Consider the following 26,362-nt stretch of genomic DNA (forward strand, 5'->3'; position numbering starts at 1 on the left):
AAAAATATTTCAAAAGCCAGTTAATTCAAGCTAATGATGTAGACCAGTATGTCCTGGATGTATTTCAAGGAAATTATTTAACTCTAAACACAGTGTTATGCTGTCAGTTTCTTTGGGTTGTTACAAATCATCAGTACAAAAGACATCTCTGAAAATGATGGAACTAACACTACTGACACTATTCTGGTACAGAATGGAAGTGTTGCTATTTTTCTCTAAACAAAAAAGAGACACTGATCAACCTCAAGATCTGATTTTCTCTCTTAGATACAAAACATACAGCTGACTAAAATGAAACTTTACCTATATGTCTTCAACAAATACAGGACCCCAAATAAAACGGACCCCAAAGCAGGCGTCTGATATGATAGCAGGCAAATTCACCAACGCAAATAAATAAATAAATAAATAAATAAATAAATAAATAAATAAATAAATAAATAAATGCTTTTACCTGTATGGCAGTAGATGAGGATGCTTGTATGTCATTATACAGTCAAGAGCTATTCTCTGTACATTCTGGTCTTGATGAGACAGTAACTGCAAATAACAAATGAAAGAAAATGAGTCCCTATCTAGGAGGTAGAAATGTTTACTGAAAATAGTGAAACAACCCAAAGGCTCAGGCTCAAGCAGGTTTTGGACTAGCCTATTCAAATGGAAGCAGAATGTATGTGTTGCCATTAAAAAGCCAAGATGTACACGCACAACTTCCACTCATAAAAAGGGGCCTGGCTGCTGACAGTTCATATATACTTTTCCTTCCTACCTACATAGGATAGTTGTAATATTATGTTTTTCATAGATGTCTTTTGGACCATCATGAGTTTGCATTTATCATCAATTTATTATCACAGTTATCCGCTGTGTATCTAAGACTGGATTAAAAAGCAGACTACCCAAACCATTCCAAGATATCTGTATTTCTTTCCTGTGACAAACACAAACTACTTGGAAGACTTGGTATGCAAAGTCTCAGTGAGATTTGCCCTCTCTTGAAGATGACTCTTCATAACCTAGGCACTAAACAACACCAAGGGGTGGTCACAACACCAAGACTACCTGAGTTAAAGAACTGTTTGCACAATGCACTCAGGCACATGGTTGATTCTTGGGGTGTCCTGTGCAGGGCCAGGAACTGGACTCAATGATCCTGATGGATCTGTTCCAACTCAGCATATTCTGTGATTCTGAGATTCATTAGGACAGGGAAAAGAGGTTGAGAAATACAGATCATTTCTCCAGGCAGCATCTTTATCAGTTCTTCAGTTTCTTACTAAATAGCACAGCAAGTGTCATCAGAGGTCACTCTGCCATGACGTCCCTATGCCAGATGGACACACCAGCCGTGACAATGCATGTACTAAGACACAGAAATTCAAACAGTAAGTGATGAAATGATCTTCTTGTGCCAGGCTGTTTTTCCCACAGTGATTTGACCTTTACACGACTGCCCAATATTTTGCTAAGAACACAGCCAAGCAAACACATCGATCAACTGTTTTTCTAAGCAATACTTCGAGACAGACTGAAACAGAGTGGATGTCTACTAGAGATTGTCAAATTCAGGGACTAAGGAATGGAGCTTTCAACACCCACAGCCTCAGAAAACAAACTAGGAACAATGAGAGCAAACCCCAATGACCTGAACAAATCCACAAACTGGGAACCAACACAACCCTGTAAAATTAAAAAATTAAAAAAACAAAACCATTTTAAGGATTGTAAAATAAAGAATCAGAATCCCTCTTTGAAGACATACTTTTGACAATTCTTTCAGGGAAATCCCTAGAATCAAGCAAATTGAATATTCTTCAAGAAGAAATTCCTTTTTTGATGCTTGATAATCTCTTGTACATACTGGCCATACTCTTAGTATACAAAACACTATAGACAAAGACAGATCTCCTTAGATCTTCCCCAAATTTTGGATTCTAAATCCTTCCCCATATCCTCCATGAAGTGTAAGTGAAACAGATATACTCTGCAGCCACTCTTCCACCTTGCCAAAGACTACTACTTGTCAGCTGTCAGATCTGTTTGCCAGGGCCTGGCAAACTAAGCCAGGTATCTTAACCAGGTCTTTGCCTAAGGGGCTCATTTCAAGTGAAGCCTGTTAGAAAGTCCTCCCAAGGACAGCTCTTTTTTCAACTATCACAGCTGAGATCAAAAAATGACAGCTTTCCTCAGTATTAGACATGGCACTCAAATAAGAAAGAGTTGATTTATTAGCAGTATTTCTAAAAGTAAGCAGATAGCCTCACCTGGGTATACAAGGCATTCAACTTCTGCTCCAAAAACAATGCACGAGGATTTGAGAATTTTGAGAAAACTTGTAAGTGGGCTATTAGTTGCCTGCAAAACAAAGCAATAATTTTTAAAAATATCCCGGAGACAAACGAACAGGGAACTTAAGTTAAAATTCACTAACAAAAAGAAAATAAAACAAAACACAAGAGGATCCCAAGTCTTCAGCAGTATTTCAGACATTTCAAGAAGTGTCCTGCTCCCTAAGCAGCTCCTTCCAGCTGTCACTTCACTGCACAGAGGACACATTTACTTCAGCAGCACTGGGTAGGCTCAGTTTTTTCACAAGAAAGGGGTACAGTCAGGATGCAGCTTACTTCTCTCTGCCAACCCAGTCTAGAACACCAAAACTCTGTATTTATCTCTTTGTTTATTCACTTGTCCATAACTGGTGCCCATGTTGCTCCTACCAATGTGACGGGCTGCATTCAGCCACAGACTGTGCTGGACTTAACACTGGGCTGCAGGGACAGATGGGAGTCAGTTCCTCTAGCACTAGCACGGTCACCTCACATCTGCCCCACGTCCTCCTCATGGAAAGGGACAGAGAAGACCAGGATAAGTGAGATCTCCTCTACCATGTGTGCTGTGGGACTGGTAGAAGCTGTCCTCATTCAGCTGCTAATTTACACTGAATCCTCCAGACACTTGAGCTGGGCCACCCTCTTCCATGGCTGGGCACAGACAAGGGATGAGTAGGATGCCTTCCAGGAATCCCAGAGGGAGTCTGGGGCAGGTGCTCCCTGCTTCAGCCAGACCTCCCAGGACACAGGGTGCAGGCCCACAAGGGAGTCCTCCCTGGCACAGGCATGACCCGGGAAGGGAGGTCACTCCACAACTCATTAACACACCCCCGGTAAATCTTTCATGCCTTTGTTACAGCTACCGGGTGCTAATGTTTCCACTTCACTGCACGGATGCTCTGAGATGGAGGCTGGGAAAACAACAAAATATCTTGGACTGTCACTGTATTTTAATTGCTGATAACTGGCAGATACAAGCCAGAATCTAGGAAAAAAAATGAAACACCCATAGGACACCTGGGATGAAATGGCACTTTAGGTCACATATCAAATACTTGTATACTTGTCTTGTTCCAACATATAAGGTGACATTTTGAAGTTCTCTGTCATTACAAGGGCCATCCTTTGCAGAAGAAGTGTCAGAATATAAATCTTTGTGCTGTGTTTGTAAGGGATATTTGACAGATGTCATCATTGGGGAGAATTCATACAAAGAGCAACTTTCTCAGGCATTCAGCACTGCAACAATGACACTCAGCAACATGCAGCTTCAGCCTACCAAATAAAAACCTTGGTCCCTAAGAAGACAAGATTTATAATGGGTAGGAAATGGCAGAATCCCAATATTCTATACCTAAATATCTCAATATTCTATACCAGAATCCAAATATTCTATACCTAAACAAATAATCTAATTTTTTGAAGTGTTTGGCAATGCCCACAGTTTTCAAAGACTAACAGATATGCACAGAGAAGCCAGGGAAATCAGGTACAAGAGTCTCTGGAAACTTCAGAATACTACATATTTTTTGCTTAAGTAAAACACACCACAGACAGGTCAGCAGGTAATGAGATAATGATAAAACCTGGGCAACGTGTTTGGATTTTTAGTACTGTACAGGCAGAATTTCTGACTTGCAATCCACTGAGAAATGACGAAGCACAAGCAAAAGAAGAAAAAATAATATATACAAAACCACAGCTTGTATCTCAATGTGAGCTGCTGAATCTGCCTTTCCATGAGAGCAAAAGGGAAAACTAAAAATACTTACTTAGCAGCAGCTCTTCTTGTTTTCTTTTTTGGTACTCCTATACTAATTGGTTCTCCTTCTTCCTTTTCTTCCTCCTCCTCCTCCTCCTCCTCCTCCATAGCAACATCATTCACCTCTTCAGTGGGTATTTGTTTTGCTGCTATGGTACCACTAATTTTCCTTCTGAGATCCTGAGATGGAGCCACTAAGGAATCTGCTGGGTAGTACTCATTTCTGTGTTTAAAAAAAAGAAGGAAGGAATTAGAAGCATAACATTTCTCAAGGTTTCAGGGCAACAACATCAACTAAAAACCTCACCATTCTTATTGTAACATCTTACTATGTCCATCATACTGTCTGATATGTGCACACATATGCAAGCACACCATTGCTTTCCCTCCAGGGGCAGGAATTTGAATCAGCCTCTAACAAAATCAGTATTTTCCCCATCCTGGGGGAAAACACTTTGGTATTCTGTGATTCCAAACTAAAGTGTGTTTCCATTAAAGAGGAACTTCATTTCCACTGAAATCACTCTGTAACTGAGTAACGAGAGTGACAATGTCAAGTCAATGAATGAGCAGCAGAGACCTACTACTGTAAGTTTCACTTCAGCCTGCTTCATTTCTAACAGAATCCACAGTCCAATTAAAAGGTTATCTCTACTGGAAACAGACATGTCATCAGCCATGCATTCAAGAAATAAAGTCTGTAATGGGACAGCCAATCTTAAAGCTCAGCAACACATTGAAAGCAATGTGTCCACTCAATTGAAAAATAAATCTTCCTTACCGAATGAATCTCAAAAGAAGTGGGGAAAGTTCCCTCGACCGAGGCTCCACTCTGTCTGGAAACTTATCCAGTGCTTTCCAAAGTAGGAACCTGTAATTTGTGTGGTCCAGCCGTTCACTGCAGTCTGTTCTACTCCTCAGCTGCTCCAGAAAGACAGTCCCCACCTCTCCTTCTGGCATCTTCTCACTTTCTGTTTCAGCAATGCTCTCCTCCTGTTCATCTAATTCATCTTGCAGCTCCATTTCTATGGAAGAGATAAGAAAATCTTTCCAGGTTACTTCATCACCAATAGCAAGGAATCCATCCCCCATTACAAAAGTAATACATTTGGTGACATGCATCTGTTTAGACACAACTGTATTTAACACTGACCTGAAAGACACACACTGCTTAGAAAGCGTTCTAGGATGCCTTGGAATCCTGGCACTTCTCTACTGGGCTCAGTTCCCCTGAGTAACAGGGAAGTTCACAAATGGCTGCACACTTGTGACTCTGTATTGAAATATTAGATTGCATATGCCCATAGGTAAACCTCAAGAAACTCAAGGACTGTGTGCAGAAATTCCACGGAGCAGGAAGATGGTCTGCACCATTACACAGGTTTTGTCATTGCTCCTGACCAGTCTGAGCAGTGCCAGCCTTAAGCAAAGATGAAATTGCTGCAGGGTTTCCAACAACCTGCCACTCTCTCCTGTAATGCAGGTGGCCTTTTCCAGCTACTGCTTGGTGTTTAGGACAGGAGACACAGCTTCCTCACAAGGCTCTCCACTCCTGTCCTGGACACGACAGCAGTACTGGTTCTCAATTCCCCCATCATACATAAATTTGGGGAACTTGAAAAGCAGGCACATAATTCACCATTTAGCTGGGTTGCTATGATAACCATGCTTAGGATAGGTGACTTACCAGCATAGCTAGCAGCCCTCTCCAAATGTTCATACAGGACCTTCCAGAACTGTTTATTCTCCATTTCCTTTGCATGAGAACTAACAAAGCAGAATACAGCATGAAATTAGAAGGAAGATAAGAAAAGGCAAGCGTCACTCAGCTAGTTATCAACCATCACAATCAAAGGCTTTGATCACTGCTTTAATGTGGCTGTCCAGAGACAGGACATCTGCACAATGCAGCTGTAGCGCTTCCCTGCCATTTCTCATGGATCCCAAATGTCAACTGTTATTAAAATAATCTGGTTGTATCCCATGACTTTAAATGAACTCAAATTGAGTAAAAATATTCTCAAGCTTTCTACTGACTTCTGTACAGCAAATCATATAGAATCAAAGGAAGAATTAACACGGACATGTCTTTTGAAGAGCTGGTTTAATTTTTTTCTTTAATTAATTCACTGGTTTGAAGAGGAAAATCCCATCCTTTTTAATCATGCAACAAAGAGAGGAAAAATGAAGATGAAGTCATGCTGAAAGAAGTCACTTATTTTTTCACCATGCTAAGACTTCCCTACTCTTTAGTACAATTTAGAGGTTTTTCAGTAAGGACAGAAAAGTTAGCAGATGAGGAAACAGAGAGACTTCTTGTTCCTTTAAGCATTTGTGAAACATAAATCAAATCCTGCTACCTCAGACTAAAACCTCCTGTTGAAACTCTGATGCTATTTGACTGTATTTGTTGCAAGTTTGCTTTGAAGTAAAAAAAATCAGGAAGTAAACTGAAGAGTCTACACAGGCTGAGATCTGAGAGATCAAAACAATTTCAGAAGATCTCACATGAATATTCTCATGCACAAATCTCTCCAAACTGGACATTTTTTACCTCAGCTTCAGTTCACAGAAGAATAAAAGGAATGTCCTGTGACACAACTACAGACTGCAGCATCCAACTGCATATACTCACGTTATGAGTTCAATTACAGGATCCCAGAGAGGGCTGAAGTTAATATAAAGCATTCCTAGTAAATACCGAAGAGGCACCTAGAATGACACACAACACCACCTTGTGAGATGCAAAAAACACAAGTTAAAGACCAACCAAGCTCCTCTAACCTTTCTTTCTCTCAAAGAGGAAACTGGTCTAAGAAGTTTTCAGGAGTGCTACAAGAGATGAAGGATGTCACATACATAATAATTTCTTCATGTGGAATATCTAGAACCCATTTACTTCCTCATAGCTTCATGTGGAAATCTAGAACCCATTTACTGTAAGCTACACTGAGACCTTATAACTATAAATAACATGAATATGGAAAAACCAGTTCAGCAGATGATCTGGACTGTCTCTCTCACCAACTCCAGTGCTGCCACAGCAAAATGGGGGACCTCAGACAGATGAAAGTTTGCCCAGAGGCATATTCACTGCACTAGGCCTAATAGCATGATCTCTAGGCTGGCTCCTCACTGAGCTACATGGAGGAGTGACCTACAATCCTTCCTCATGGATGTGAGGCCCCCTTTAGCTCAGCAGCAGAGGACATTCAACAATTACAGGCATAAAAAAATTTCCTGCTGAAGCAAGATCCAGAAGTGAGGTCACCAATGGCCAGTGAGAGCCCTACCAATGTTCAACCACATTGAGGACATGGCAAGGTCATGAGTTTAAATTTGCTCACATCTTGTTTCTCCCTGGAATCATCTGCCTTCCTTTCCATGGCATCAAACCCAGATTAATCTGACTGTGGGCCATTTATCTGGATACCACTGTTGTATTACTAAACACAGTACTCCTGAGGACAATGGGATCTGTGAACCCTACTAACAAGTAAGTTTTCTAAAATCTAATCTGAGACTTAATTGACTTTTTTGATGCACTCTCATTAAAAACTCTGCAATCCATGTGATGAAATAAGAACATTCTCTTGGAATAAAGGAATGTGACAACTGATTTTTGACAATAAATACTTACCTCCTGTAAAGATCCACTTGGTATTGCAGGCTGCACTATGTCACATCTTAGTTTCCTCAAATGGAGAAGTTTTTCTCTGTAATCATTCACTGTTGCTGGCACAAGTTCTGCTTGGAGCAATGTGGCAAATAATGGCTGGAATTCCCCTGTGCCATCACCCTGAACAAACAAGTGACATGAATTCTGTTAGAGTACCTTTATCTCATTGAAAAGTACTTCAAAAAAACTATACAGAACCACGGCCATTCCGGACAAAAGAACAAAGTCAAAGGACTTGCTCTGGTTTTCACCATTTAGGCACACATCTGAAAACACCAGGAGGTGGGGGACAAAGAAATAAGACTGGAATCTGAAAGGACAAAAGCAGAAGACCACCTTTACCAGATACATTTTGTTTCTGCTAAGTGAACAACACTTCACACAAAACATGAAACACAGATAGCTTTGAAATGTTAAATGAAAAGCTTTAGCCCTACCTCAATCTGTGCAGGAGGTGGATTATCAAAATGGTTTAGAATTCGAACCGTCAACAGCCGGACCTATTCCAAGGAGAAGCATATGTCAGGCAACATGGATTGACAAATACACACCTCCAGAGGGGTTAATGTCTAGTACAGCACACTGATTTCACTGGGTTCATCTTGGAGCTGAGAAACAGATGAATTCCTGAAGTCTAGAAAGCAATTAGAAGTGAATGCATTATGCTCCTGCCCTGATTTAGCTCTAGGGAAGAGTCAAGGCTGACAGGGCTAACAGTTAACCTCTGTTAAGTCATGCCCCATTGACACAGGTCTAAGCAGACACTATGGAAGTAATGGCTTTACAGTCTCATCCTGCTTCTCCTTCCAGACTTTATCATTTAACTAAGTTTACTTATGTTTGATTGTTAAAATAAAAATTACTTTGCATGTGCTCAAAACAGCAGATTACCTTGGAAACACCAGTGGAAATATTAGGATGCAACTTCTCAAACAAGTCCATTAGGTTCCTTTGGGAAAGGGGCTCCTGGCAGCCACATAATGCCAGCCTTGTGTAATAGAGATCAGCCAACAGCAATGCAGAGGGGTCTGAAGGGAAAGTGCTAAAACAATAGATGAGTTTATTAGCATACAGAAAGCACTGCAACAACACTGGTATTAAAAAACAAGGCAGTAGTGATAACTACAACATTAAGGGAAAATTCCAGGATTTCAGACTCTGCCTGCACCAGCAGGCCAATGAAATTAGACTTCACCAGCACAATGACTTGTAGCTGCAAAAACCATGACAGCCCAAGAGGCATGAGATCCCTCCTTTGTGTCAATCAGACTTGTCAAGCTGAGGCTTGCATGCTGGACACACAGCTGCAGAAAATAAATCTGCATAGGTCACACCAGGGCTTCTGGTACTGCCTGGGTGCTCAGTCAGTGATCAATTTTAACAGAAGAGAAATAATCTAGGTTTAGGTGAGACCCCAGGAATCCTGTCTGCTCACAGAGAAACCTCCTTCTGCCACCTTACATCCCTTGCTCCAAGCAGGTTTCACATTCCCTGCACAGGGCCGACAGGAAAGCATTAGGCTAAAGCTCATTGCCAATAATTCCTGTCTGATCTGGGCAAGTTGTTTTATTTCCATCATGCCTCAGACATGAGCACCATAACTTCCTAAACGAACAGGATGTTTTGAAGCTCAAGCCACTAAAGACTTGGAGATGCCAGAGAGAGCATTAAGCTCTCTCCCTGTCCCTCCAGCTAGAGTGTTTTCTGTGCTAATTATAAGTTAAATAGAGTGAAAATAAATAAAATGGAGTATACAAAATCTCCTCCCATTGTGGAGCAAGCACAAACATGGGTATGTAAGGACATGGTGGAATCCCAACACCAGGAGCAAACTCAGGCTTTTGACACAGCTCAGAAAGTGCTGTTCCTGTCTCTTTTGTCATTATAATGTAACACAGAATTACTAGGTGCAGCATTCCAAAGCAAAACTAGAACCAGAGTAGCACTCCAACATAAAACTAGAACCAACTTACTTGACACACTGCCCTGCAGCTAAGAAAGCATCAGTTTGCAGAGAAAATGTCATTGAACAGGAACTACATCTACCTGGCTCTCCAAAAAAAGAGCCTACAACTTTGCTCCACTACATAACCACAATACTGAAGCAATGCACCAGCAGTGCACCAGCATAACGGAATGGACAGCACACAAAGAAGCATTTAACCAGCTCTTATATAAAGGCAAATGTCGCAGACATTTCTCCACAGAAATCCTTTCTTTCGGATTTCTGCGTCTTCTGGAGGCCAGAGGCTTCAGAAGACAAGGTAAACAATTATTATCAGCTGCTGTGGAATGCAACAGGGACACCATGATTGGCTCATTTCCTATGTTTATAATTAAGGGCCAATCACCAGTGCAAGCTAGGGGACTGAGTCCTTGGCCACAACTTTGTTATAGATTCTTTCTTTCTATCTTTTCTTAGCCTAGCCTAGCTGCTCTGCAAACCTCTCTCTATATTCTATTAGTATAGTAATAATGTATTATATATAATATCTTAATAAATCAAGCCTTCTGATTCAAGAAACAAGATTCACTGTCTCTCTATCACCACCAGCACCCACTCAGGCGCGGTAATAGGCAAAGGCAAATTTTTGCCCTACCAAAGAAAACCACGAAGCACCATGAACAGGCAGAATTTACTTACGTCACCAAGCTCTTGACACGCTCCACAGGTAACAAATGGAGTACTTCAGCAGATTCCACCAAACTAAGGAGAGTACTTACAGCTTGGCAGGCCACAAACAGGTTTCCTGGAGCAGAGAAAGAACAAGAACATCTTGTAAATTTACTCAGCTCTCAGTGACTTGTGCTTGTATGGTGCATTCCCATCCTGAAACGGCTGGAGTCAGAGAAATAAGGCAGCATATGGAGCCCAGAACTGGCATGTGTATTTTCTAACCATAACACATAAAAGAAGTGCTTCCCTGGCTATCAAAGTTAAGTGCCTCCTCCAGCAAGCCAGCACTGAAAGCTGTGACAGCTCCCAGTTTGCATGTTTCCATCACACCCACATGTGCAGAAAGCAGGGATCTGGAGCTAAGCACTGTGGCAGGAGTCACAGACAGCACTCTGCTCAAAAGGAAGAAATGCTGCCAAATTGATATGAATGCAGCAAAAACAAAGCAAAAATACATACGGATGCTACCACCACAAAGGTGCCTATAAACTCTGGAACTTTGGCAATGCACTACTGTGTAAGATCTTTAAAGCTGCCCCACATACCTAAAGACTGAGTATGTATTAGTGAATGGCAGGTGGGTTTGCAAAATTCTGTCTCCTTTCTAAACCTCTCAGACTCCTTTTGAGATGGAGGGTTTCCCAGAGGCACAAGATAGCCAATGCCCTGCCAGGCAAGAAAGGGCAATTCCTTTCCCATCACACTTCAAAGTTAGCAAATAGGTTGCTTTTAAAAAAATAAAAAAAAAATGATAATTCCCCTCCTTCGCCTCTTTCTAGGTTAAAGAAACACTGTTCCCAAACCAGGCAAATGCAAGAAAGTTTTTAGAAGATTTAACTGTCTTACATGCTGCCAATGGAAAAGAAAGAGAAGTGAGCATTCATATCCTATTTATTTCTCTGCGAACATTCCTCTATTCTAAGTTGCTTAATTCCTCTATTCTCAGTTGCTTAATTCCCCAGGTATGTGATTTCCCAGATCCTGCTAACCATTAACCTCCACAAGAAGCTCCTCAAAGAGAGAAGAAACACCAAGTAATGACAGAAGGAAACTTTCTGCATCTTTAGTGTAAGAACAGTTCCCAAGCTGCAATCTGCATGCCCTTTGGTAGCAGTATGGCCATGCTGGACAAAGACAGCAGCTTCCACCTCCCTACAGACACTCCTGTGTGATCAATAAGGGAAGCACTTCCCTACTGGCCCTGAGGAGCTGCCAGAGATACCTTGCTGTTGCTCTTTGCTCTGACCCAGTTTTCAAGCCTGTTTCCTTGCACTCCACAGCAACCACAACACCAAAAACACCCAGTTCTGGAACTTGCACTTTGCCTCAGGGCTCAGAGGGCAGGAAGGTCAAATAGAGCACAGGGCTGGGAGCCTTGCACAGGCAGCGAGAGAGGACTGAAGTCCTAGTAGAAGGTGAAGGAATTGCAGGAATCATGGAGGTGGAAAAAAATGCCAGGGGATGAAAAAAGTATCCAGGAACTCTAGTTTGGGGGAAGGGTGAAGAAAACCAAGCAAATAAGTGTAATATGGGACAAGAGGAGGCATGAGTACAGGACTGAGGATGCATTTATTTTCTTTTCCCTTATCAACAAAGGAAGAAATAGCAATGTGCCTCTGGCATGCACACAGAGCCTGAGCAGTGCTGCTACTACTGCCAGCAAAGATGAGACCCAAGAAAAGAAATTCTAGATATTCCTTTTTTAGGCTAAGTTCATTACCAATCAAACAATCGTGACAGCATGTACACCTTGCAAATATGATAAAAGAAAGACCTAAATGCTTGACAAAGTTTCTTTAAAGAAGAAAAAGCAATGGACCTGATTGGTGGATACACTTAGGAATATTAACAAAGGTATTATAAATGAAAAATGACAGACAGCCCTTACAAACAAAGGAACAATGAACACTCAACCTGGAGCATTCCAGAAGTTGTTTATAGCTTGTCACAAGGTCAAATACTTTCTAGCTCTCTGAGTAACTGCCCTGCTCTATGCAGGCTCAGTTAATTTTTTTCCTGGCCAGAGAGGGAAGACAACCAGTAACCATCTCTTCCTGGAGAAAAGATGCAGCATTTAGAAGTAGTGGTGCCACTTGGGTCAGAGATGATGTGGTGGTTTTGGCTGGGATAGAGGAATTTTCTTCATAGCAGCTAGTAGGTAGCTCTGTTTTGGATTTGTGCTGGAAACTGTTGATAACAGAAGGATGTTTCTGCTACCAATGAGCAGCACTCACGTAGCACCAAGGACTTTCCTGCTCCTTTCCTGCTCCTCACCCTACTCCACCAGTGGGGAGGCTGGGAGGACACAAGGTATTGGGAGAGGTTGTCATTGAACTCCAGCCAGCCACCAAACCCCCTGCAGCCACCTGCCCACTCCCCCACCAGCAACATCAGGGAGAAAATCAGAAGGGTAAAAGCAGAAAACTTGTGGGTTGAGATAAAGCAAAAAAGCCATGCACACAAGCAAAACAGATCAAGAACCTGCTTCCTATGGGCAGGCAGGTGTTCATCCATCTCCAGGAGAGCAGGGCCCCATCACATGTAGTGGTGACTTGAGAAGACAAATGCCATCACTTCAAACATCCCCTCCCTTCCTCCTCCTTCCCCACAATTTATATACTGAGCATGAAGTGATAAGGTCTGGAATACCCTTTGGTCAGCTGGGTCACCTGTCCTGACTGTGCCTCCTCCCAGCCTGCCATGTACCCTTAGCCTCCTTGGTAGCATGGCACCATGAAAAGCAGAAAAGGCCCTGGCAGCAGCAGTAGGCTCAGTAGTAACAAAAACATCTCTGTATTATCAACCCTGTGTTCAGCACAAATCCAGAACACAGCCCCATACCAGCCACTGTGATGAAAACTAACTCCCCCAGTGGAACACAGCTGGGACAGCTGACCCCACTGACCAAAGAGATATCCCCTATCAGACAGCACCATGCTCAGCATTTAAAACAGAGGCAAGAAGAAGGCATGGCATTTGTTTTCCCATGTAACTGCTATGAGTGATGGAGCCCTGCTTTCCTGGTATAGCTGAACACGTGCCTGCCCTTGGGAAGTGGTGAATTAATTGTTCTGCTTCACTTGCATGCGTGGCTTTTGCTTTATCAGTTAAACTATCTGTATCTCAACCCTTGAGTTTTCTCCCTTTTTACCCTTCTGATGCTCTCCCCTCATCCCTGCTGAGTAAGCAAGCAGCTGTGTGGGGCTCAGTTGCTGGCTGAGGTTAAGATACAATACTTCTTTCTGGTATCCAACATGTGGCTTGCAAGGTTAGAAGAAACAGCAGTGTGTCTCTGGCACACACAGAGCCTGAGCAGTGCAAGGTAGCAATGGGCTAGGCTGAACCCTGACTGATAGCTGTTATTGCTGTTTAGCTATTAATATCAATTAGCAAGCTTCTGTGCCTGCCATAAGGCTTGCTTGTCTTACTGTATATTAGCAGCCACTGATCATCAGTGCCTGCTTTTTGCTTCCACAGCTGTAGTGCTGTACTGCTTAGCATCCTTCCCTGCTGTACCTGGGAGCACTTTGATAACAGCCATGGCAATGCACCCAGGTGGGCAGGTGGCCAGGGCAGTGCTGCTCTTTTTGTCCTGCTGTACCAGCCAGGCTGGAACTCCAGTGTGAACTTGAGTCAATTGAACTGTGACTTGTGGACGAGTCCACACAGGAGCAGCACATCCCAAAGCATCTGTGGCTGTGGTTAAGTCCATGACAGAGTAGGTACATCTCAAAGCAGCTACGGGTTTAGTTATGTCGATGCTGCAGCAGGTGTACCTCTGAAGGAATTGTGACCCAAGGGTAAATCCAGGCTGGAGAAAGTGCACCTGAAGCATCTGTGCCTGTGGGTAAGTACATGCTGCAGCAGGTACACTGTGAGTCCTCCCCAGCTATGCATGAGGTCATACTGGAGCACCTCAGTGTGGCCACAGACAAGTTCATGACAGAGCAGGTACACTCCTGAGGGAGATCAGCCATGGGCAAGGCCTCATTCGGAGCTGGCATATCACTGTGGCCCATGGATAAGGCTGCCCTGGAGCAGGTGCACCCCAAAACACCTGTGGTGATGGGGAAGCCTACACCACAGCAGGTATACCCCAGGAGAAACTGGGACTTGTAGGTAAGACTCCACTTGGAGCAGGTACTCCCCTAACAAAACTGTGGGGAAATTCAAACCCCGGCAGGGGCAAGGAGAAAAGGTCATTGCAATGTTAAGCCCTGTGGCCTGGCCCAAAGGGACTGGGGTGGAGATTATAAAAGATACTACTTTAAATTGTTGTAACCCATTTCAGTAGCATGTTGTAGGTTTAAGTCACATGGTGTAGGAATTCCTATAACAGGAACCACCCAAACCAATGGAGGACAAGCTTTACAAGAAGCAGTGTAAGTGCAGCAGTGAATTAACATGAGCTGACTCTGGTGGCAAACAATTCCACACAAGAGGCCACCTCTCCTGTCCTGAGTGACCGCCATAACAGATGGAACCCAGATTTGTGGATAAAATGAACTCAGCAGATATTCTGTGAACATTTTACAGGGGTGGTCCACAGACTAAGGGAATAATATTGTATCAAAGGATGGGAGGGGAAGAGGTGGATAATGAGGCTGCATTGGATAGTGTGGTACCTGAGCATGACATAAATGGTTCTGAATAACAGGCAGAGAATGTGCTGGTTTTGGCTGGAATAGAGCTGAGTTTCTGCATAGCAGCTGGTATGAGGCTCTGGCTTGGATCTGTGCTGAAAATAGTGTTGACAACACAGGGATGTTTTTGTTATCAGTGTGCAGCACTCACAAAGCATCAAGGCCTTTTCTGCTTTTCACACCAGCCCACTGGTGAGTGGGCTGGGAGTGCACAAGGAGCTGGGAGGGAACACATGCAGGACAGCTGACCCCAACTGACCAAAGGGGTATTTCAAACCATATGGTCATGCTCAACAGATAAACTGGGGAATGTTCAGAGTGATGGTGTTTGTCCGTTATGCATGGCATAATGCTGCTTTCCTGGAAGTTTCCTGCCCACCCATAGGAAGTGGTAAAATTCCTTGTTTTGCTTTGCTTCTGTGTGTAGCTTTTGCTTTACCTATTAAGCTGCATTCATCTCAGTCCACAAACTTTCCCACTTTTTACTATTGTGATTCTCTGCCCCATCCCACTGGGCAAGTATGAGCAGCTGGGTGGAGCATAGTTGCCAGCTGGGGTTAAACCACAAGGGTCTTTTTTGGCACCCAACATGGAGCTCAAAGGGTTTGAGACAATATTTAATTGGAGTTTATAGCAGTCCTTGATGAGTAACTATGCACTGACAGATGCTAATGTCCTAAACTTTGCACTACAGGTTTGAATTGGAGCTTATGAGTCAATAGTCTCTCCTTCACTTGACAGCTTCAGCCTGAATTTGATTTAGATAGTGAGGAAAAAAAAAAGAGGAAGAAAATCTTTCTTCTTTTCTTTCCCAATTACCTCTGTCTTCCACTGTGCAGGACATCTGTCACCCCATCATTATTATGAACAGCAAATGTTCCTCCATTGTTTCCTGGAGGTTGTTTCCTCCCAAGCTTTGCTCTTCTAGTTTAAGTCAAGCTGGTAATTTTGGATACAATGCTACCACTATTCATTTTCATGCTTTGTACAATCATAAAAATTGCTTTTATTTTTTTATATATCAACAAAAAGCAAATAAACAGGGAATAACTAACTGACCTTTGCAGAGGCTGCCTTTGCCAATGGCTGTGAAGAGAGAGTCTATAAAACTTGTCACATGAGGCAGGATGTGGTCTTTGTTCATTGGTCTGTTCAAAACAAATGGGAAGACTTTTATTTCTGTTACACTGACACCTACATATAAAATTTTCTATCCCATTTACCTCTATTAAATTACACGTAGCTCATTCCAAGTTTGAAACCAGCAGCAAAACGTTTTTGCTATTTCTGACTCACAATTTAAGTTGTAGCATTCGCTGCATCTTCTTTCTAACTAGTCCTTCAATAATTACTGAAAAAATACTGTTGAGAGAGGATAGTGCTTAAAACACACAAACTGAAATGTGTCAAGAACATCTCTATACACTAAAGCACCAAATTTAGTGAGTAGGCAATCAAGAAGCTGATATTCTATTCCTGTCTTTACTGTTGACTCACGGGATTTCCATGCAGCACTTCTTTTTGTCTTCTAACCCCAGTTTCCTGAGCCTAGCACTAGCACTTATCATCTTTTCCTTAGTAAAGTGATTCCTTACGGAAAGACAGCAAACAGGCAGTAAGAAAGTAGACAGAACTACAGAAATACATGACCACAGTACCTTAGAATATCACTTACCTAATATGGGGTAGTACAACCAAGGCAACCCAAGACTGTGAAAGGTCAGTGATGTCTTCCTTCTCTGGTAAATGCATTAAGGACAGTACATGATCCAACACTGATACTCCTGTCTTTTCTCCTTGTCTTTTACTTGTTTGTTGTCTTGTATTAGAGCTAAAAATAAACCCAAAATTTTTAATAATTCACCACTGCATATCAGAGATTGCTCCTTTTGCTCCTATGATATTCAAAATTATGTTGTCTACTTCTAGCAAAAAGGGCTTGCATAAAACAAGAGATTTTTTTTTCTTCTCAATGTCCTCTACTTAACAAAACATCATCTAGTCATGCTGAAGAGCACAAAACATGGCCCACAAGAAATGTCAGCTCTTTATTTCAAGTTCAAATAATATTTCTAGAAGAAAAGACACTGGCTCTCAGTTGAACACCCTCACAGCTGGGACATATAGACCCCAGGAACATCTGAGAGTCATCTCTACAACTGTTGTTAATAAACCACAATAACATTGACACAGATGGATGACAGAAAACAATCAGTGAGGTAAAAGTTTTGGGACTTAAATGGAATCACAAGGTGAGCCCAAACCAACAAGCCTATCTGCAGGCAGAAAGGGCTGACACCACACTGGAACATATGAACAGGAGTCCTTCACACTCATGCACAGCAATCTTTCCATTCCACCCAGTGCTTGCAAGACCACAGCCAGAGAGCTGCATAGGCTTCACTCTTCAAGAAATACAGAAGCTCATAAAAAGCCAACAATAAGAATTATTAGAGGCTTAAGAAAATAAATTTATGAGATAAAGCTCAAGGAATTAGGATTGTTGGTCTAGAGAAAGAAGATCTTAGACATGTATGATGATGAAAGCCTGCTATTTGTAAAAGCTTGATGCAAAGAGTAAGAAATATTCTGCTCTTTTTGTTTCCAGCAGATAAGATAAGCAGCAAGAGATTTAAACTGCTGTAAAGAAGGTTGAAGTTATACACTGAGGACTGGGGGAAAAACCCCTAACAACCCAAGAAAAAAGCCAAAAGTAAAAAAGCCCAAATAAATAAAAAAACAACTGTATAAGTATAAAGATACCAAAGTACTGGCACAGACTGCCAGAGGCAGCTCAGAAATCTCCAAAATTGGAGTGTTTAAAAACTAGATAGGAGACGGGGTATGCAAATCTTGAGATGTCTCCTGACAGTAATTTACACTACTGACTCTTTGCAAGAGCACAAAAAAATAGTCCAAGCAGGACCAAGGTCCTTGCAGCTCTGTGCTCCAAACCACTGAAAAAATAGAAATCAAGAAACAAAGAAAACAAGGGAAGAAAACCAAATTTAATCATTTTGACTCAACTTTCTGTTCCCAAAACCTCAGTGCTTCCACTAATATTAAATAAAAATAGGAAAAAACCAGAGTAGACTGCTTAAAGGAAAAAAACAGACCTTACATAAAAGGCAATGCAACGTCAAAAGTTTTGAATTAGCTGAGTTAGAACTACTAAAAAATCTCTATCATTAAATTAGCAATGGTCATTCTGTGCTTCAGTGGTTACCCCTAATTCTCTAAAGAGGCTCTGGGGAAAGCAACCACTTCATTGCAACCAAGCTAGGTTTGCAACTAAAAGCAGTCAAGCTGTGCCAGCACAGTGCTGCGTCTGGATTAATTACATGTCCTTTGATGTCCAGCTGTGCTCTATGGCAAGGCTATTGTACTGCTGCCAAGAAAGCTCCTGGACAAGACATATGCATACAGGGAGAAAAGCTGGGGCACAGGCAGGAGGTTAGCAATGATGAGAAGCTGAACTGCTGCACTCACTACAAACATTAACTGCCAAGGGATGCAGTTTGCATCACGGTGTAACAGATCCCCACCATATGTGCACTGTTTGTATCAGCAACCACCTTTCCAAAGCAGCATCTCTTCTCACATGATTTCAAAAAGCAAAGTGATGTCCTACTATATCACTTGGTTTGCAAATCTGCCAAAAATGCTGCCATTTTATGCAACTCCAGCAAATACTGGAGGGCAACTTTTATGTGCTCTGCACTGCCCTTAGGCCTAGAGCCACACAGACACATCTACTGTTAGCTAAACTTGACAAGTCTCACCTGACAGATGCCTCAGTGAAAACAAGAGGATACTTTTCAAATGCCATTGAACCAATTGTAGGAGGCTCTGCTTTCACCAAAATTAGTTTAGCCAGAATTGCCACGGCCTCATCCTTTGCGATGGCATCTGTGCCAGAGAAGCAACGTTCAATGTATTCTAGAAAGCATGGGAGAAAATGCTGAAAAGACCAAAAAAAAAAAAAAGTCAAAGATTGGAAAGTCTTTTAATCATCATCAAATCCACAAAAAAACCCTTGACACCAACCACAGGGAAATATAAATGCTCACAAATAAGCCAGCAAAGCATTGGACTTATCAGTTCTGGTGCCCCTAGACACCAGCAGGGACTGGGTAATTTAATGCAAAAACTCATTTTGCACCAAATCCAGTCTTATCAGGACACTCCAGATCCTTGACTTGGCTTTCACCTCTCATTCTGTTTAATTAATTTGATACCTCCCGATCATCACTTATACAGCTTACTCTTCATCTCCCTTTAGTTTCTCCAGAACTCATTCTCTTCCTCCCATCCATAACTCACTTACCCTCTTAACAAGCTTCTTTTTGTGAACAGATACCTATCATGTTCTCCAACCCTGAGAACCCTTAACAACTTGAACACAATAGCACAAGTAACCTCTTTCCTTCTTATCAGATCATAACAGAAGTTTAAATAAACATCATGTCAATACACAACAATCCTTCAGCATTCAAGGCAGGTAAGTATACTGTGGAATCTCCAGTTCCCTTTAGCAACAAAAATAAACATAACGCACAATCACTTCCACCTACCCTCTCAAATTGCTTCATTGTGAACATTGCTTCAGAGAAGTCCAAAAGAAAATGCCGTTCAAATCTACTTGCAAATACCTGCAAGATGCAAGTGAAAGGTTGCAGAATGAGAAACATTTCATAGTGAGCTCTTCACTACCCATGGGACATGTTTTCTGGTATACAATTCAAGCATTCTTTGAACTCTTGAGATACTCTGCCTGGTCCTCTTGCTAATTCCAGCACACAGAGCAGCATTGTTTCCAAGTGACAATTCAGGTACAGAAATGCACAGTCCTTTTTAACAAACCCTACTGACACAACCTTTTTTGACCAACACTGCTGGATCCTACTGTCTCTGTGCAAAGACAACTGAGCTATCTCTTCAGTGTGATATGGAGAACAGAAGCTGAAAGTTCTAGGACTGCAGCACACACACACATTAAGTGTTGGGGAAAAGCTTAGGCCCAAAACATATTTCAACTTGGCATTTTTCTCTGCAGCACGTTGCAGAAAGCTTACTACCTCATGGGCAGAGCAAACCTCTGTGCTTTTGAAGGATCCAAAACAGGAATAGTCCTTTGAGACACCCAGGATCAGTACTCCTCAATGCCAAGATAAAAGACACACCCAGATCTCTCTTTCCCAGACCCTTCAGAACACAAGGACAGCTTTAAGCCTCCTCCAGTTTAACACAAACCTACACAAATATCCTCAAATGTTTGAAGAAGTCTGCTGAGCAAAACTGGCCTCATGCCACAGGCAAAACCAATCTTACTTCAGCACAAGTCAACACTGAAGACCAGATGAAATTTGATCTCCTTTAAACAACTGCAAGTCTTGCTTTCCCATTGTAAATTGGGTGGCATTTTTATTTGAAATATTTTTTCACACACACTACAAACTATGGTCCACACTGTTAATTGCAAAATTATAATTTCCTGTAACATGAAAACTAAAGAATCAGACTCCATAGTATAATCTCCTGTTGATCTTTGCAACACTACATTTGTTAGGAATGTATGCAGCTAATAATGTCAATGCTCCAGGAGCAAAGGTACTACTGAAATATGCTTACCCCTGTACTTTCTAAATCAAAAGTGCACTTGTGTGAACCCTGTCCACAAGGCTAAGGCATGCTCATTAAATGCTTGGAAACCTAATGATTTTTATTTTTTTTTTCACTAAGTTTGACTCAATGATCTGCTTTATCACCACAGGTAGGATGCATTCCTTCACTGCTCTCCTTCCTTTCTCTACAGAGGCTGTAGGTGTTTGAATTGAAGCCTGGATTTCATTACAATGATGTCTGCCATGGTGACACTGCTATACTGACAGCCTGTGCAAGATTGTCAGGTAACCCCAACACCTCGTCAGACTTCATTTAGGGCATTGGGCAAGTTCTTCATTATCTGCGCAAAAAGGCTGAAGGGAACCTTACAGCATATTTCCTAGCCTGAAATAGAATGTCCAGAAATCACCCTGCTCTAGGGAATTTGAAGACTGGGATTTGTGGTATAAGCAGCAATCCTTGTTACCTTCTGAATAGCTTCCTTGGTCAAAGAATCTGGCAACAAAACATTTTCTGCCAGCAGGAATGCAGAAATGACATTCAGCAACATCTTGCAGCAAGATGATGAGAGATATGGTGTCTGTAACATTTTCATTAAAACCTGAAATGAAAAGAGAGAACTCATATTTGTCCAAGAAGATAATCATTATCTGGTCTGAATGGCCTGGACAGTCCCCGGACCAGGAGAGCAGAGTTCTAAGCTTCAGCCCACAGAAACAAATCCTAATAGCCCCACTGAAGTCTGAAGGCCCTAAATCTAGCCCAATGGGGTCAAATGTACATGAATCTGGCAGAAATGCTCTATACCAGTGATATGGGGGGAATCTCCTCCACAGTGGCAGGAACAGACTCTAGAAGCAGTAGCTCATTTTCCCTATTGCTCATTTAAAGCTAGGCTACACTAACATCACCACATAGAGGTAAAATCTCACAGGATCAGAGAAGTAGCAATACTCAAAATATATGTATGTCTCTGTTCACTCAAATCCCAAGCCCAGTGATGCATTAGAAATGTGTATAAATGCTTCAGCTGACCATACCTCTTCCATATTCAAACAATACCTCTCTGACACATCTAAGTGCCAGTCTGACCCACCTGACAGACATCTTCAGGCAATGAGATTTTAGATCCATTTGCATGTTCCACTAAGATCAGATAAGCTTGTAGAATCCTTTCCATCTGCTCTGAAGCCACAGAGCAGTTGACCTTCGTTATTTTCCTCTGCAAATCTAGGAGTGACTCCTGTTTAAATAAAATAGAGAATTTAAATGCTTCAGATAAATGAACAGATTCTGTTTCACTTACTGCTATTTGAAGGACATTCAGAAGAATCAGTATCTCAGCTGCCCAACAAACTATTGTTGGCTCTTTCATACATATTCCACAAATTAAACTGTGCAGAAACACTGTGAAATTTCCCTCAGGTAAAAACACATCCCAGATTCCTTGGACAGAAACACAAGGAACTCCTAAAATGAGGGTCCCCAGAAAGGCTGATACTTGACATACAAAGCAGGAAAGAGAAATATTGAGTTCCACACCTACAATGATTTGGAAGCAGCCAGCTTTCACTGGAATTATCAGAATTTAGGTACTTTTACACTTTATGCATCATTTTGCTAATGTGGATGCTGAGAGATTACTTATATAATTTACATTCTACATTAGAGTTTCTTTCTGTCCAGAGAGACAGAAAATATAAACTTCTACCCTTGATCCAACAAACTGAACCCAATTTAGACAGCTATCACAGACTACATGAATCCTTTGCTCTGAGCAAGATATCCCCTGTGCATCCATCAGTTCCCAGGGTAAAAGAAAAAGCCTCATTAAAAATAAAAGGAAATATGTCACAAATTTTCAAGATTTCATACCAACTGCAGATGCTGAGTCAAAGAAACCTCAGGGATACAAAACATTCAGTGATAAACAAATCTGTAGCTAATGACAGTCAGGTTAAAACTGCTCATCATATTGGGTGAGGCCAGAGGAACAGGATGGGATTTTCTAGGAAACTGGCTAGTCACAGGAAAGCAGTCTCAAGAAGGAACCAATAGGAATTATTTACCCATGCTGGAAGGACTACCCTAAAAAAGCTCATCTGAACCACTTCCTGCAGTTTCCTGTTTCATCCCTCTCAGGAGCACAGCTGACACAGTCTGTTGTCAGCTGCAAGAGGCCTCAATCCTCCTACCAGATGTTTGCAAACTTTTAAATGTTGGTCAGGTAAGTAAAATAAGCTGCCAGGCTGTGTCATTGCTGATTATTCTACATCACCCAGATCCAACACAGCACAGCCCACAGCACTCAGCTGTGCTCCTTCAGACCACAGTGCAACCCCCAAGCAGCAACACAGGAACACCCAGACTGAAACCATTCTGATTTTCAGTACTTGGCTGCAAGACTCAAACTTGGATTTCCAGGTTTAACCCAACTCTTTGCCTTAAAAAGCTCTGAAGGGCAAAAAGCTTCCCTTTTACTGTCATAAAGTGGTTTTGAACCACCAATAGTTCAGCAACATAAAACAAGCACTACATTCCAACAAGGGTTCTGCAGTGCATGCAAAGGCAGACTGTACAAACCATCCTTGCCCAGCCACAGGACTGAGTTCCAAGTCTCACCTGCAGTAGCTCCCTTCTCACTCACAAAACAGCCACCAGGATAACTCTGAGCTTAGAAAAGAAGGGTGGAATTTTTCCCACGACTCTATATTTTGTGTTCCCAAAGCAGATAAAAACTCATTTCTGGTCCAGTAAAACACAAACACTTTCTACAATAAGTGCAGAATTTTTTCTCTGTCACTCATGAATAAAAAAATAACAGTAAGAAGAAAAACAATCAGTGTACCTCCAGGCACTTGAAGACAATGTCAAAATGCTCCTTATGGATATGCACTGCAGCTGATTTGATCATCTGCTTGAAGGCTTCTCCAACAGCTACCCATGGTAGCTCAACTTTTTCTTCAGTCATAGGCCCCAGCTTCATCAGAATTAACTTCACAGCCTGCACAGGAAAAGAGTATATAGTGATCTTACACTTGGAGAATAAATCTAGCAATCCTAAAACCAATTAGTGCAAGGTATTGCTAAAATATTCCAGTGATCTCAATTCTTTCTAGAAGTGAGAAAAAAATAGGCTATCACCTAAAATCTGAAATATCAGCAAGAAGTGCAATATCACCATACAGGCATACTGAAAAGGAATTACTTAAAACAACCATCCTGTCTCCAAAATTATTCTTAGAAGGCTTTCAGATCCTACCAGGTAATTACCAACATGCTTATCACCAAGGAGCCACTGAGGTGAAGGAGAAAACACCCCTGGTTTCAGTGAGCACTGCCTAAGGCCTGTTACAGTAACAGTTAAAGCAGCAATCTTGTTTTTACCGTCTCTGCACAGGAGTGGAACATGTTCCGAACACCCTTGCACATCTCGAACAGCAGCTGTCCTACACCTTCCACCTTTTCTGGGTGCTCTCCCAGGTCACGGAGCATTAAATTGAAGAGTTCATTTTTATCAGAAACCTACAAAACATGAGGAGAAAAAAACATTATCTTCTATTCAGAGCTGCCAGATGTACAGAGACAATCAAAAGGCTCCACAGCACCACGTTCTCCTAGTTCTGCAATCCCACAACAGTTCAAACTCATTATTTCTATGACCACACAAGGAAATTCAAAGAAGAAATTTGATCAGCTATTCAGTCGCTACAGCTCCCACAACCCCAGAATGTACACAGGTCTGCTGAAGTCACTGCAGCTGAAATATATGGATTTCATTCTTCTCATGCACATTCAAACACGTGCATAAATGCACTGTTAAACTGGTCACAACTGAAACAAAAAAGTCCCTGTCCTGATGAGACAGAGACATGAATCAACTGAACACAGAATCCAGTTGTCCAAAACTAGAACCACACTTGAGAATACTGCAGGGACTTCTGGACCAATATTGTAAACACCTCAGTTTCTGAGGATTTGACTTAAAGTTCAGAAATTTCCAAAAGCAACCAAGCAAATGAACATGCTTTATTAAGGTCTCTCAACTTAGGACAAAAATTAGGATACTCAAACTTGCTAGCCAGTCTAAGGAATCATGGCTTTTGTATGTTTTGACTAAACAAAACCCAACAATTAACACTCCCTCTCTCCTTACTCCATGAAAGGCTGCTGCTGCCTGATCTCGGCTGATCTGTCTGGGAATGTTACAGGCAGTGATCTTCAGGAGTGGAAAAACGTCATAAGAATTTCAGTTCTACAAAGGCCTTTAAGTATTCGTGAAAAAGACAGTAAAAAAATGTGCACACACAAATTCAAGCCTCCCTTCTGCAGGATTACCTTACTATTTCTAGTCATTTTAGATAAACCAACTACAGGCATTTAGTTTAATGTCTCTAAACAGAGAGTGCTAAGGCCTCTATTTGCCACTTGTGACACAGAATGCATGACATTCTCAGTATGACAAAAAAAAACCCAAAACAACAAAATGACAAAGAAAGACAACTCAGGACATGCTGTATGCCAGTTCAGGCTTTGCAACCCTTCTCTGGAGAAAACCTAATACTGCACATTGAATCCAAAAACCACCTCAAAATTAAGACAGCACCAAAGTACAAGCATCCCACTTACCTTTCTCATTAGAAAGACAAAACTTTCAGCAGCAAAGTTTCTGATGTGGAGTTTGTGGTGAGCCAGCAGGGTGCTGTACAGGCTACAAAGACACAAAATAACCCATTGTCTTAGGGGCAATGCAATAGTTGCCATCAGCTGGTTAAAAAATTGTTTCCAGTTTACATTACCACTTTTTACAAACATTATGAACCTGTACTCCTAGAGGGGGCCAATACCTTCCCTCATCTACATTCCTTTCCACTCTCCCTGCATAAACAACAAGAGTTTTGCAAAGAAGGTCAAATGACAGTGCCAGGCAAATTAAGCCACAATCAGAAATACCTTTCAAATCTGCAGATCTACACAGATTCAATTGCAGCATCAAGATTTTCCAAATATATGTTTAGCAGCAGTAAGTGAAATGAGAGTTGATTTATATGCCAGATTTGTATTTCAGTTGAGGCAACAGGCTCTCCTGTACACTTAAAAGTTTTGAAAGATTCAGTTTGCAAGGCTGACAAATATTTGCAGTTTGCTGGTATCAGTAACAGTGACAGATGGCTCATCACAGGTTCATTGCAGAGGGAGTGTTGCTTCAGATTCTCTCAAATTGAGCAGATCATTTTTCAATATGTTCAACAGCTTAGCCTGGGCTGGGGAGGAAATCTGTAACCAGTTTTTTTGCTCCATCTGTTCCAAACTGAAATTAGGAGGAAGAAATATGGAACTACTGTCTATGTCAAAAGTAAGAGCCCATCTACATCAGCAATTTCAGACTGAACAAGTGGTCACACTGGGTCAGGCCACATGCTCAGTCAGTCTACAGCAGCTGCCAAAAGCAGATACCTGGGAAAGGTTTAAAAACACAGCAAGCATGTACGAAATCAGCCTTCAAGCACCTGCAGCTCAGGAACTCCCCAAGCCCAGAAGTCCCTGCAGTTGGTAACACCCTGGAGCTTGGCCAGTTCCTCTCTGAGAAAAACTGAGAAAGCATGCTAAAAAGTACACTGAAGAATTAAGCCATGCATTCATGTG

The 26,362-nt window shown here is 41.8% G+C and overlaps 1 protein-coding gene across 1 annotated transcript in view; it reads right to left on the reverse strand.

The window, feature by feature from the left end:
• The window catches only part of UTP20 (UTP20 small subunit processome component), a 63,335-nt gene that overhangs the window by 33,995 nt on the left and 2,978 nt on the right, over window positions 1-26,362 (reverse strand). The window contains exons 6-24 of the mRNA XM_063154791.1: window positions 25,346-25,427; window positions 24,104-24,241; window positions 23,565-23,720; window positions 21,813-21,959; window positions 21,183-21,317; window positions 19,666-19,743; window positions 18,874-19,052; window positions 16,767-16,922; window positions 16,151-16,239; window positions 10,416-10,521; window positions 8,663-8,813; window positions 8,209-8,271; window positions 7,733-7,891; window positions 6,728-6,804; window positions 5,780-5,859; window positions 4,874-5,117; window positions 4,103-4,315; window positions 2,265-2,355; window positions 455-540 (exon numbers count right to left, since the gene is read on the reverse strand). Coding sequence (XP_063010861.1) covers window positions 455-540; window positions 2,265-2,355; window positions 4,103-4,315; window positions 4,874-5,117; window positions 5,780-5,859; window positions 6,728-6,804; window positions 7,733-7,891; window positions 8,209-8,271; window positions 8,663-8,813; window positions 10,416-10,521; window positions 16,151-16,239; window positions 16,767-16,922; window positions 18,874-19,052; window positions 19,666-19,743; window positions 21,183-21,317; window positions 21,813-21,959; window positions 23,565-23,720; window positions 24,104-24,241; window positions 25,346-25,427 — 2,430 coding nt within the window. The remainder of the gene's footprint in view (window positions 1-454; window positions 541-2,264; window positions 2,356-4,102; window positions 4,316-4,873; window positions 5,118-5,779; window positions 5,860-6,727; window positions 6,805-7,732; window positions 7,892-8,208; window positions 8,272-8,662; window positions 8,814-10,415; window positions 10,522-16,150; window positions 16,240-16,766; window positions 16,923-18,873; window positions 19,053-19,665; window positions 19,744-21,182; window positions 21,318-21,812; window positions 21,960-23,564; window positions 23,721-24,103; window positions 24,242-25,345; window positions 25,428-26,362) is intronic.

This window comes from Melospiza melodia, chromosome 4 (genome assembly GCF_035770615.1).
Source record: "Melospiza melodia melodia isolate bMelMel2 chromosome 4, bMelMel2.pri, whole genome shotgun sequence".
Classification (NCBI taxonomy): domain Eukaryota; kingdom Metazoa; phylum Chordata; class Aves; order Passeriformes; family Passerellidae; genus Melospiza; species Melospiza melodia.